The sequence below is a fragment of the Petaurus breviceps genome, unplaced genomic scaffold, assembly GCF_028583685.1.
Source record: "Petaurus breviceps papuanus isolate PSGF00001 unplaced genomic scaffold, PetGlider_PUasm1.0 84, whole genome shotgun sequence".
Lineage (NCBI taxonomy): Eukaryota > Metazoa > Chordata > Mammalia > Diprotodontia > Petauridae > Petaurus > Petaurus breviceps.
This window is the reverse complement of record NW_027186645.1, coordinates 3317765-3330527: the sequence shown is the minus strand read 5'-3', so window position 1 is coordinate 3330527 and position 12763 is coordinate 3317765. Positions and strand designations below refer to the sequence as shown.

General features: G+C 38.2%; 1 protein-coding gene across 1 annotated transcript in view; it reads left to right on the top strand.

Annotated features, from left to right (window-relative positions):
* Positions 1-12763, top strand: part of LAMB4 (laminin subunit beta 4) — a 134978-nt gene that overhangs the window by 22970 nt on the left and 99245 nt on the right. The window contains exons 5-8 of the mRNA XM_069107008.1: positions 4737-4872; positions 7912-7985; positions 9123-9311; positions 12207-12270. Of these exons, the coding sequence (XP_068963109.1) occupies positions 4737-4872; positions 7912-7985; positions 9123-9311; positions 12207-12270 (463 nt within the window). The remainder of the gene's footprint in view (positions 1-4736; positions 4873-7911; positions 7986-9122; positions 9312-12206; positions 12271-12763) is intronic.

Below are 12763 nucleotides of genomic sequence, written 5' to 3'. Positions count from 1 at the left end.
ACAGATTCAAAGGGCCACACTTGAGGGCCTAGAGGGCCACATGTGGCATCAAGACCACAGGTTCCCCACTCCTGTATCTTTCTCACCACTCTCATGTTGGGAAGTACTTGTAGCTTGGAAATCACATAGGGAAAGGAAAATTTCCCGGGTCAAGAACAGAGTAGGATGTCCATCGCATAACTAGATTCAGTAAAACCAGAGAGGAAGCCAGGTACAGCGGAATGACCTCTAGGTTTAGAGTCAGAAGACCTAAGTTCAAAACCTGCTTCTGTTACCACCTGTATGACTTTTGACAAGTCACTTCTCTGGACCTCAATCTCTCTGTGAAATGACAGGTTTGGACTAGATGCCATCTAAGTTCCTTCCAGCTCTCCGTCTATGATCAGAGAAAGAAGTTTCTTTCTTCCCCCAAAAGAAGTGATTCAATGTTATTTTTCAAAACCTTAATACTTCGGTGCCCATCTTTGTGCCTGAGCTGCTGCCATTTTTTCCTGTTGTCAAGAGCCAACATCCCCTGGCAAAGAGTGATTTGGGTACCATAATTGGTACCATAATATCACTCTAACCCAAAAAGATTTGGAAAGTCAAGGTTTGGAAGTTTGTTTCCAACTATGTAAATTTTTCTGTCACAAAAATAATCAAGGGAACTCCCTGGTCTCCTGAACTGGGATACTTTCATGGAACTTTATGTACTTTAGCTCCAAAAGTAGGAACACAAATCTCCCTTCGTAAGAGGTACCCCAGTCTGTATGTTTTTTGCTCTGCTCCTTCCAAATCATATGTCCCATCACATACACGACCAATTCCATAAGAAGTGTCCCTGTGTAATGGATCAGGCAGCTCCCTGATCATCTCTGATATATCTGCCAATCACCTTGTTACAGATCTAGTAACTATATTGCCAAAAGGGATCTCAGGAAACTATCTACTTGGTCCACCCAGATAAGTACTCTTTTATTGGAGCTCCTCAAGGGGGACTGGAGAACCACTCAGTGGGGATGTTGAGGCAGAAATTCATGTTTCAGGTGGGATGACCTCTTCCGTTTATCACCATTCACCTAGGTTATTACAATATCCTCCTAACTGATCTCCCTGGCTCATGTCTCTCCCTACTCCCACCCATTTTACATGCTACCGCTCAAATAATTTTCCTTAAGAACATATCTGAGTATGGGACTTCCCTATTCAGATAATTCTAGTGACTTTCTATTGCCTCTAAAATAAATATATATTTATAAATATTTAAATATAAGATATAATATTTATATATACATATATGCATATATGTGTATGTATGTGTATACACACACACACACTCAAAAACACTTCTGCTATGCTTTTAAAGCCAGCCTGGCCCTAACCTAAATTTTCAACTTCATTGGACATCATTCTCCCTTCCACACTCTCCATCCAGCTCAACTGGTTTTTCTGTTCTTTATACATGCCACTCTATCCCTGACTCTGTGTCTTTGCACTGGTGGTCCTCTGTGCATGGAACACATTCTTTTGGTATCACCCTCATAAACATACCACCATTCCTTTAAGATGCAGTTTGGGCAAGCACCATCTACTGCATCAAGCTTTTTCTGACTCCCTCAGCTGCTAGTGCCCATCCTTAAAAACTACCTTCTAGTTAAGCATCCTATATTTATTGACTTTATATTTAGGCTACACATATTTAACATTGCTTATCCACTTAGAATGTAAACTTATTGTATGGAAACATTGTTTTATTTTTTATTCATGTATCTCCAAAGCCCAGCACAGTGCTTGACAAATAAGCTACTGCTTAATAAATCCTTGTTGATTGACCAAACAAGGCCCTGCAGAATTCAGATACTCTATTATTCCATAATTCATTAGGAGCTGTAGCATTCTCTCTTATAACCCCCTCACCATCATCCTATACATAATCAAAAGCAAATAACTCATGGACCACTGAAAGTCTCTAGAGAACTACCCATGTAATATGAGATGTAATTACAAATGGAAAGAGACTACTAAGAAAAGTCAAAGTCAGGTGTTGGCTGTAAACCCTGGAAAGATCCTTCCTAAGGAAAAGTAGTTGTAGTTTTCCAGATGTGGTCATTTTGTTTGAGTCTTGCTCTGTGAGGGTAGGGGTTATCTCCTCTCCAAATTTCTGAGTGGTCATCTAGCACTTCATGTTTAATTAATAATTGCCTAACAATAAGCATTTGGGGGTGATAAAAAGGAACCTTGAGGAACATTCTAAATATAGGCACCAATGATGACAAAAAAAAGAAAGACTTGCAAGGCCACTAGGAGCATGGGGCCCAAATGTGAATGCAAGGATAATAATGGCAGCCACAACAATGATGATGAAGGAATAATATTAGGATAAACATTTGTCCCAGGACTGGTTCCATCTAAACTCCATTAAAGAAAAAAAAATGAGAAGAATAAAATGGTGATGATGATTGATGATGATAAGTAACTTTTCTTGAATACTTCCAGGTCTGTAAAGATAATGCTCGACATTTATTATCTTATTTAATCCTCATAATTACCCTGTGAGGGACGTACTATACCGATTTTACAGGTAGAGAAGCTGAGGCTGAGAAAATCCACAGGACCAACACCTTTGGGGGGAAAAAATACCAGTTTTTTCCTGTAAAGTAGGGACCTCTCTTATTCCCTTCAACATCTAAGCTAATAGTCCTCTAATTTTCTTGAAAAAATTCTTTGCCCAGGCACCAAGCTTTTAAGAACAAAGAATACCAGCGGTGGTGGGGGAGGGGAGGGGAGTTCTTAGCTAAATAGCTAGTGCCCTCCTATTCCAGTATATCTTTCTAACTCAGGGGTTCTTAACCTAAGGTCATTTACTTGGCTTTAAAAAAATGTGTTGATAATCATACTTCATTGATTTCACTTATAATCTTATGCTTTTTTATTTTTTCATTTTCATTTAAAATTATTAATTTATTCTTTTTATTCATTTATTTATTTAAATAATAATTTATTCATTTAAAAATATTATTCTGAAAACAATTGCATGGGTTTCACCAAAGAACTGAAATAAAAAAAGGGTAAGAATCCTGATTTTTAACAACTTCCTGGTGGAAGGGTTTGATTCTATCTGTTGGATAGCTCATTCTAGCTTCAGGGGAGCATTCTCTTTTCCTCTTAATTCTAATCTCTGAAGGATAAATAACACCTAGTTATCATCCGTTTAGAGATTAACCGTCAAAAATCTGTAAGGTTTAGGGGTCACCCAGAGTACCAATTTCAAAACTCATTCCAGTCTCCTGTGTGGAGCAGTAGTCATGGAAAGGCACAGAGACAAAGTTCGACCAGGGGAACGGAACATTGCTTTCCGTGGTAGTGGAAGAGCACTACTTCTGAGACTGAATCCTGAATCTGCCATTTACTGTCTGAGTGACTTTGAGCAAGTCATTTTTCCTCCCTCCCAATCAGTTTCCTCAATTGTTAAACTAAATTACTTTAAGTGTCCTTTAACTCTAATAACTCTGTGATCATACTAGCCTGTCCACATTCCCTTCCTTTCATATGTATACTTAGGAGCAAAACCTTTTAAGGCTTCAAAACAACAAGGGCAAGACATTCATCCAGGGTTGATGAATGATTGATTGACTATGGGGAGGAGCCTGAAGCTTAATGGTCATAACTCCTTGTGTTCTGAAGCAAAGTTAGAATTGGCTATGTTTGCTTTACAAGTTAATCCCTATAGCTATTTCTAGAGTCTAGAGGTGTATAGGATCAATGAATGCATGTGTGTTTTCTCTTGCATTGTTCATCTGAGATTTTAACAATATTTTGATAGTCCCAGGGGAAATTTTGGGTAGGGACATGAGTCAAAGAGAGACGTGTGGGATGCCCCAAGACTGAACCTAGAGCTGGGTTCCTGAGATTCTGTGGCACAGGCTACAACAATGATTGTTATTCTTATCATTACACTATATTTGAATAGTGTTTTATACTTTCCAAATGGCTTTTCATTATCTCAATTGTCCTTCTGATTATTAGGGCTTTTTTCCCTATTCAAATTATCTTGCATTTATCTGTCTATTGCATATTATATTTTTCCTCACTGTAGAATGTAATCTTCAGAAGAGAAAGGACTGATTTGTTTTCATTTTTGTCTTTGTGTTTCCAGTGACATAGCATAGTTGGGACTTAATCAATGTTTATTGACTTGAAATAAATTGACTCGAGATCCTTACAGGATATAGCAGAGAGGAAGGCCATTGGGAACAGATCCCAGAAGTTAACAATAAGAATCACACACATTACATAAAAATATTAGTTTCAAAAGCTTCTTCCTAATGTTTTGTTTGAAAGATCTGAGAGAGAAAACATGAGTTGTTCTGACTACCTTTCAAGTCAAGTTACTGCAGTGAAAAATAAAGGAAAGGATTCCAGGAAATACGTGGAAATACATGTTCTCATTTTAAAAATACATTTTAAACTTCTTTCCTTCTCTCATGGCTAGTGTCAGGGAGAAACAGTTCTACATAAATTCATTTTTCAGGCAAAAATATGCACAAAACTATTAAAATGCAAAAGTTAGATTTGAGTTCACTTTGTTATTCTAATTAAGCAACTACTGGTGGGAAAATGTTTTATTACTTCCTCTCATCTTTGTATTTTTAGATGTATCAGAAGACAATAAACATAGACACTGCTTGTTTTTTTAATTTAGTTCTACAGTAAGTAATTATATTTCTGTACTTAATTTGACTTGTTTTGTTTTCTAGGGTGAACAAAAATGTTTCATTTGTGATTCTAGATATCCATACAATCCATATACACAAGGCAACAGCCATACAATCGAGAATGTCATCACAACATTTGAACCAGATAGAAAAAAGAAATGGTGGCAATCCCAAAATGGTATTATTCCATTATGTACTTTTTCATTTTTTCATGTTTTATTTATTAATCAACCCTCATTAAAACAGATTTCTTTTGAAATAATTTCAATGATATTATATCTGAGTAGAATAATAAAGGCAAAGATCAAAGAGCCATATATAAATAGAAAACTTACTTTAATTTAAGAAAAAATTGTTTCAATTAGAAAAATAAGTCTTTGACAGCAGCAACTGCCTTTCATCTCTTTTGTATCCTGGATGTCTAGCACTTTGCCTGGCATGTTGTAGTTCTTCAATAAGTGTTTATTGACTAAATTGATCATCTCATAGCTAGAAATGTTCAACTATTTGTATGTATGTTAAAAGAAATTTTGTGTTTATTTGTGTTATCACCCTCTATGGGTTCACCCACCAATTGGAACTTCAGTCACAGGGGAGGGTTCCCAGATTGGCTGCCCACTACTCCCCTCAGTATTCTATGGATGACCCTGATGGACACTATTGTTCATGAGATTCCCAATATTGTGATCCTCATTGAATTACGCTTTACAAAAGCTATTTATTAAACACTCATAACAAGAATAATCCCTCCCAAAAAGAGCAGTCCCTCAAAATTTGGGACACCCTCTCCCCCTGCACTGACAGAGGTGGTAGGTCACCACGTAGGGACCGTGTGTGGCAAAGGAGTATCTCACAACTTCAGGTTAGTGAAAATCCTTTTTTTCCTTCATAACATCTTTATGAAGTTTTCCTTAGATATAGATTTCTTCTGGGCTCTAAGGATGGTGCATTTCTAGCATCCATAGCTGGTATTCTATCTGCTGTAAGAGGTCACTGCCCCTCTTGGATCTTTTTATGTCCATCTGGGTCCATTTTTGTTCTTAGTGTGTCTTTTGCTACTCCTGGCTGGATATGTTTTCTGCTACTGGTCCAGTATCTCCAGTTATATGGTCAATAGAAGGGGGAGAGATTAAGGAAGATAAAACACTCTTTCTTTACTCATCCCCAACCCTCCCTCTGATGCCTTTTTGTTCAGGCTCAAGGGTCAGCCTCCTCAAGGCATTCTCAAACATAGAATTCTCTACCACTCTGACTTGAATCAATTACCTCCTAATTTAAGACCCCCAGAGGCTTGGTTAGCTTGTTTCATTCACCTATTAACTATTTCCTTCTTGATCCAATAAAAAGGGTTCAAATATGGTAAGAAATCATAAGATCTAACCCATCTCATTTACACTTTTCAAATTTCATCTTGTATTTACAGTAATTAGTTAGGATGGAGGTGGAACCTGATTTTTACATGTATAAAATAATAGAAAAATGCTGATAAAAGCCCCATGTGAAATGCATTGCCACATAGTGATTATACCTATGAAAATCTATGGAAACTCAGAGAATCATTGTGTTATTGTCTATCCAATGGATGTTATTCACCACCCTTTTTTTCTGACTTGATGACATGGTGGAGTCAGGAAAGAGAGGGAGAGTAAAGGGACAATGTCATTTTTTTTTACTACCCAGAAATCATAACTCAAAACAAGTGATTGAATAACAAATAAACTAACCACGAAACTATAAACTCACCTTGATTAATGAATGACCTACTACATCATGTCCAATTCACATCTCCCTCTTTGACATCGGCACAGAACCTCAACTATTTTTTTCCAGTTGTTCCTAGAGGCCTTTTTATCTTACCCAGTTCTCCCTCCTGTTCTACAAAGAGCAGTATGGTATGGTGGAAAGAACAGCACCTCAGGTTCTGGGTTCAAATCTTGCCTTTAACACGTATTACTCAGAGTTTCACCTATAAAATGAAAGAATTGAACTAGATGACCTCCAAAGTCACTTCTAGCTCTATACCTCTGATTTTCCGTAGTCCTATAACCTGCTATTGCTTGATCCACATCTCCCTAACACTGGCCTGAAGCCCCAGCTGTCTTTTTGGCAACCCTAAGGAATGTCCCTGTATTACCTAGATCCTTCTTTTTTTTTTTTAAAGCAATAGGGGTTAAGTAACTTGCTCAAGGTTACACGGCCAGTTATTTCTGGGTGTGGTGCTGAGTATCTGAGCCCGGATTTGATCCAGGTCTTCTCAATACTGGAGCCGGTGCTCTTACTCGCTGTGCCACCTGGCCGCCCCAACCTAGATCCTTCTTAATCATACCCCTCTGTTTGAGCTTCTAAACTATCTTCAGATGATAAAAATACTTCCCCTAGAGCAAGGGAATACTTTTATAACTTTAATATAATTCTTTTCCTTTGTAGGCTTATGTATTTTATTTTATTCATATTAAAATATGATTCTGAGAAGGAGTTCATAGGCTTCATGAGATTGCCAAAGAGGTCATACACACACACATCAAGAAACCCTGCTACAAAGGTTCATGATTTTAACAAAGTCATTCAGGATAGGCATAAACATAAGAGAGTATATGATATGGCAGTTATTTCATATGTTCCTTAGCAACTTTTGGCAACATCATTTCGGAATGGTAATTTTAAGCCAATGTTTGAAGTGTTCACTTCCTAGGTCAGCATCTCTTCAATATAAATGTATTCATTCAACTTTCAAAAAGAATTTTCACATGCCTATTATGTGCAGAGCACTTATGCCAAGCTCTGGGGAAGATGTAATGTTTAGGTGAGATATAGTCCCTATGTGGGTTTAATAGCCACTTTTATCTAATTAATCAAGCCCTATCTCCTTAGGAAAAAGGAAAGATACATCCGACTTTCCCACCTATGAAAGAGTGGTTCTTCCTTCCCATCTGTTGACAATGCTGCCACACAGTGGTGTTCTGCCACAAACATGGATAGGGGCCAGAGACTGGGGAAGACCAGCAAACTTTATATTCAGATCTTTATTCCAGGAGCACAACTGGCCTTAGCAATTTATTCTAACAATACTTAAAAAAAATAAAATTAGTGAACTGCTTCAACTAGCAACCACATTATTTTTAAAAGATATTACTATAAATTCCAGACACTGTTATTATGTGTAGAAAGTAATTAGGTATGACTATCACTAATTCTCTCTTTCTTAATTTCTCTTTAGGTCTTGATAATGTCAGCATCAGACTGGACCTAGAGACACTGTTTCAGTTCAGCCACCTTATATTGACTTTTAAGGTATGAATGTCTAAGATCTGATCCTTCCCTCATCTTGGACAATAACCAATGCATACTTATTTCATCTATACTATTTCCAGTTCATTTAGAGTGCTGCATAAATCCAGACCAAAGCCATTTTATTCTTTATATTCTCAAATAAAAAGGAAGAAAACATTATGTTAAGGACAAGGCTTATAAGACTGGGATGGGGGGAGTCTTTAAAATGTGCCATCCAAAATGTACTGTCCTAGATATAGATGTAGATATGTGTATGTATTATTATAAGACCTTGTATTTTCTTTTTTTTCCCCAATGGGGGAAATGAGAGGGCAAGGTCAGGAGAAGGGGGAGCAAAGAAAGGGAAGAAGTAGAAGGAAGGAAATCACTGAAGCATTTAAAAAAAAAGCAGGGGAAAGAAGAGAAAGAATGCCAGAAAGAAGCATAGACAAGCAGGACAACTTTGAAAGCTGCAGGCTGAACTTATATACTTAAAATGAAAAGCAAGCCATACATAATAGAGATTTGCAGTTTCGTACACAATCCTCTTTTGTTCTTTTATGTATGTGGAAATTTTATTTGGTTTTTACATTCAGAAGTGTGTGTGTGTGTGTGTGTGTGTGTGTGTGTGGCCAAGGACCCTGGGGATTGGAACTATAGAATATTTAAGCCGAAAGGGGTTTAAGAATCCACTCCAATCCACTCATTTTATGGATAAGGGAAATGTGGCCCAGAATGATAAGGAGACTGTCTTAAGGTTATAGATCCATTTATCGGCAGAGATGGGACTAGAGGTCAAATCTTTCAAGTATTTGTCTGGTGCCCTACTGCTACTATATGAGAAGAAAGAGGACCTGACCGGTGATTAAGTAAAGGATATAGGAACATGAATGTAAAGAATCGATGCTTATAAGAGTGAGGAGACAAAAGATTAAAGGAGACTCAGCAAGTTTAGTCAGACTCCCGGTACGGTCCTGATCACAGTTTTCCTTTGGATTTATGTCTTTCTTACCAAACACTCAAAGCTTGAGTTTAATCATCAGTCTACCTATAGTCCTCACCACATATAGTATGCAATTGGAAAATATCAGAATTCAATCTAAGGTTAACATTAAATTCCCCCTTTCTGAGGAAGTTTGTTGAAATTCTCTTTTACAGACTTTCCGACCTGCAGCCATGTTAGTTGAGCGTTCTGTGGACTATGGCCAAACATGGAAGGTTTTTAGGTATTTTGCAAAAGACTGTGCTGCATCTTTTCCTGACATCCCATCTGGCCAGGCACAAGGAGTGGATGACCTTGTTTGTGATTCCAAGTATTCAGATATAGAGCCCTCTACTGAAGGCGAGGTACAATTCATTTGGACTTCTTTTGTTCTTGTCATTTTTCAGTCATGTCCAACTCTTTGTGACACTGTTTACAATTTTCTTGGCAAAAGTACTGGAGTGGTCTGCCATTTCTTTCTCCAGCTCACATCCTCACAGATGAGGAAACTGAGGCAAATGGGGTTAAGTGACTTGCCCAGAGTCAAATAGCTAGTAAGTGTCTGAGGCCAAACTTGAACTCAGATCTTCCTGACTCCACACCTGGCACTCTTAGAGGGGTGAAGAACCTGCAGCCTTGAGGTCACATGGACCTCTAGGTCCTCAAGTATGGCCCTTTAACTGAATTCAAAATTCACAGAACAAATTACATCAAGTTACACTTGTTCTGTAAAGTTCAGATTCAGTCAAAAGTCTGCACTTTAGGACCTACAGGGCCACATGTGATCTCAAGGCTGCAGGTTCCCCACTCCTACTAGAGCAACTTCACTACCTAGCTGCCCTTTGGATTTCTTTTATATAAATTGAATTCTCTTTGCTGTCTATATGCTTGAGGTAGATCTGGGGAGAAATATTTGGCTTGATGCTATTGAAACTGGGAAATAGATGAAAAGCTCCTAATTTGATATTAATCCTGAATTAATCTAAAACACAAACAATAAACATATCATAAGAAATAATCTCAGAGGCAAAGGCAGAGAGGGAGAGATACTGGGCAAAATCTAGGCAATATAGAAACAAAGGATATCAATAAAAATATTTTTTTTAATTAATTCAATACTGGTAAGGAAATAGGCAAGTAAAGCAGAACTATCTTTATCCTTCTCTGTACTCTGGAATTATCCAGTGCTTCTAGATAAAAATTCACTGGAAACTTAAAAGTCTCCTGATTATCAGTTTTCAGGAAGGCCTTTATACTGCCCATGCTATATACTGCCCATAGAGGGAGTTGATCTATGCTGGGCAATACTCTACCTCAGATAGAATTGGAGGCCTCTCAGCTGCAAAGGTAGGATCTCTGTTAATGTCCCAACACAAGAAAGCAAAGGTAACTAGGACACATGCTACTGACCAGGAGAGGCAGGGCCATGGGTTGCTATGTACTCACATTATAGCTCCTTACTGCTAAGGGGGCCGATAGGAAGTTGTAATGGGAATGCAAATTTGGAAGATCTTCCCTGCCCCTAGGCTAAAGTGCACCTGAAGCCTAGGGTGGGAGACTTGTTTTTCAGTAGATACTTTTTGATTGGCCAGTGAGTCAATAAGGTTGTTACATTCTCTGAGCCAGGAGAAGGCTATATACCGTGTTTCCCCGATAATAAGACCTACCCCGAAAATAAGACCTCCCCTTACTGTGTAAGATTCCTCTAAAATAAGCCCTCCCCCGAAAATAAGCCCTATTGAGATTGCTACTGTAGTGAAGGTGATCCCCTGCGCTACACGCTACATTACGGTACCCTCTGTATGCACCGCCCCCCCCACCGTGAAACGCACGCCGCGCTCCGAGCTGCATCCAATCAGAGCTGCAGCAGTGAGCGCGTCATCCTGTTCTTTATTGAATTCATTATTGAATAAAGGTACATTTTTTTGTTCACATTTACCTGTTTATTAAAATTGCTGTCAATGTTCATTAAAATAAGCCCTCCCCTGAAAATAAGCCCTCTGGTGTTTTTCTGTCCAAAAAAATAAGACAGTGTCTTATTATTGGGGAAACATGGTAAGCCCTGATGTGTAGTTTTGTTTTGGGACTCACTTTGAGAAGTGTTCTGTGATTTGATCTGAATTTTGGGAAGCCGTTTTTGAGAGTCCCCCAGCTTTGAAAAACCCAGATGTGGAAACCCAGATGTTGACTGGGTATGGATGTAATGGTTGGACAGTTTGGAAAGCTGTCTACTTGATCTGTTAATGTCTTGATAATTCTGTCTGTATATTTTGAAGTTTGGGGTGCTGACCTTTTTCCCCTGAACAAGGTAAACGATATATGTCTGACTGATTAAAGTAAGCTTGTTAACCAATTTTGAGTTGCTTTCCTTTAACAAAGCAGATCCAAGAACCTGTATGGGCAGCAAACCCTGAGGACGCTCTTGGGGTGCTTGCTGCTACAGAAGTGTAATTTTTCCCAGCTGGAAGTGGGACTTGAAGCATCATGGGAGGGAGAAATTACACAAGAAATCTCTGGAATTTTTGCTCTCTGTGGAGAAAAGAGAGGCCAAGGGCAGTGATAAGCCACCAGCAAGGAAAAGTGCTGCTACTCTTAACTGATTATAATCATGTGCAGTTGAAGGTTTGTCTGGTTCACTAACCCACCTCAGCCATGATCTGTCTGGACAGAACTTGCTATCTATATATTTTATTTATAAGAGGTTTTATAAGCAGATACAGAGAAGTTTTTGTTGTATTCTGAGCAAGAGTTTTCTGTGAAGGAGTGGGCCTAGGGATAACTAGGTGGTGAAGAGTGCTTCACCTAGAATGAGGGAGCCTGTGTCCAAATTTGGTCCTCAGATACTTACTAGATGTGTGACCCTGGGTATGTCACTTAACTCCTGTCTGCCTCAGTTTCCTCAACTATAAACTGAGGATAATAATAGCACTTGCTTCCCAAGTTTGTCATGAGAATAAAATGAAATAATATTTTTAAAGTACTTACAGTGCCTGTCACATAATAGGCATGCAATAAATGCTTGTTTCCTTCCTTCCTTCTTTTTATACCACACTGCCTCTTATCATGTTTACAAAACATTGACCATATTCATTTCTTCCTCTCTATTTTAGTCTCATTTTCTCAGATGGAATTCTGAGTAATTGAGTTGGGGTGAGTAGGCGTTTTGTGTGTTCAGATACACAAACACCTCATTAGGGCTGAATCTTACAATTGTGAATGTGAACTAAAATATTGATAATTTGTACATATTTATTTTATAGGTTGTTTTAAAAGCTTTGGATCCCAGCTTTGAAATAGAAAATCCCTACAGCCCCTACATCCAGGGTATGAGTAACTTTGGATTTTTAATCCTTCTCTGTCCTTACTGTTACATTTTGGTAGTTTTGTGGTTTTGTTCCATCGATGCAGATTATTCTCCCATATTCCAAATTCCAATTTTGCGGCATGTTTAATTGGATCTTCCATGAATATTTAAAAAGAAGTTTGTCTTTTGCATTATTCATTCTGCTCAGGGCCCAGTGGAGCTGGTTAGGCTGCATCGCATTAGTGACAGGGACCCAAAACCAGGATAGACGAAATATACCAAGGTCCAATTTTGGATGAATCCTACATAAACCATTATCAAGGAAGGGAGGGGAATAAATGCCTTAATTTTATAGTAATTGTTGCTACCAAGTGTGGAATTTTAAAATGAATAAACTAAACATTGGCAGGCAAACCTTATTTCATAGTATCAGATTTTGTTATTCCCTTATGGGTTAGTGTTATTCTCAACCCAAGTGCACCATGATTGGTGAGGAGCTAGAGGCTTGTGCCT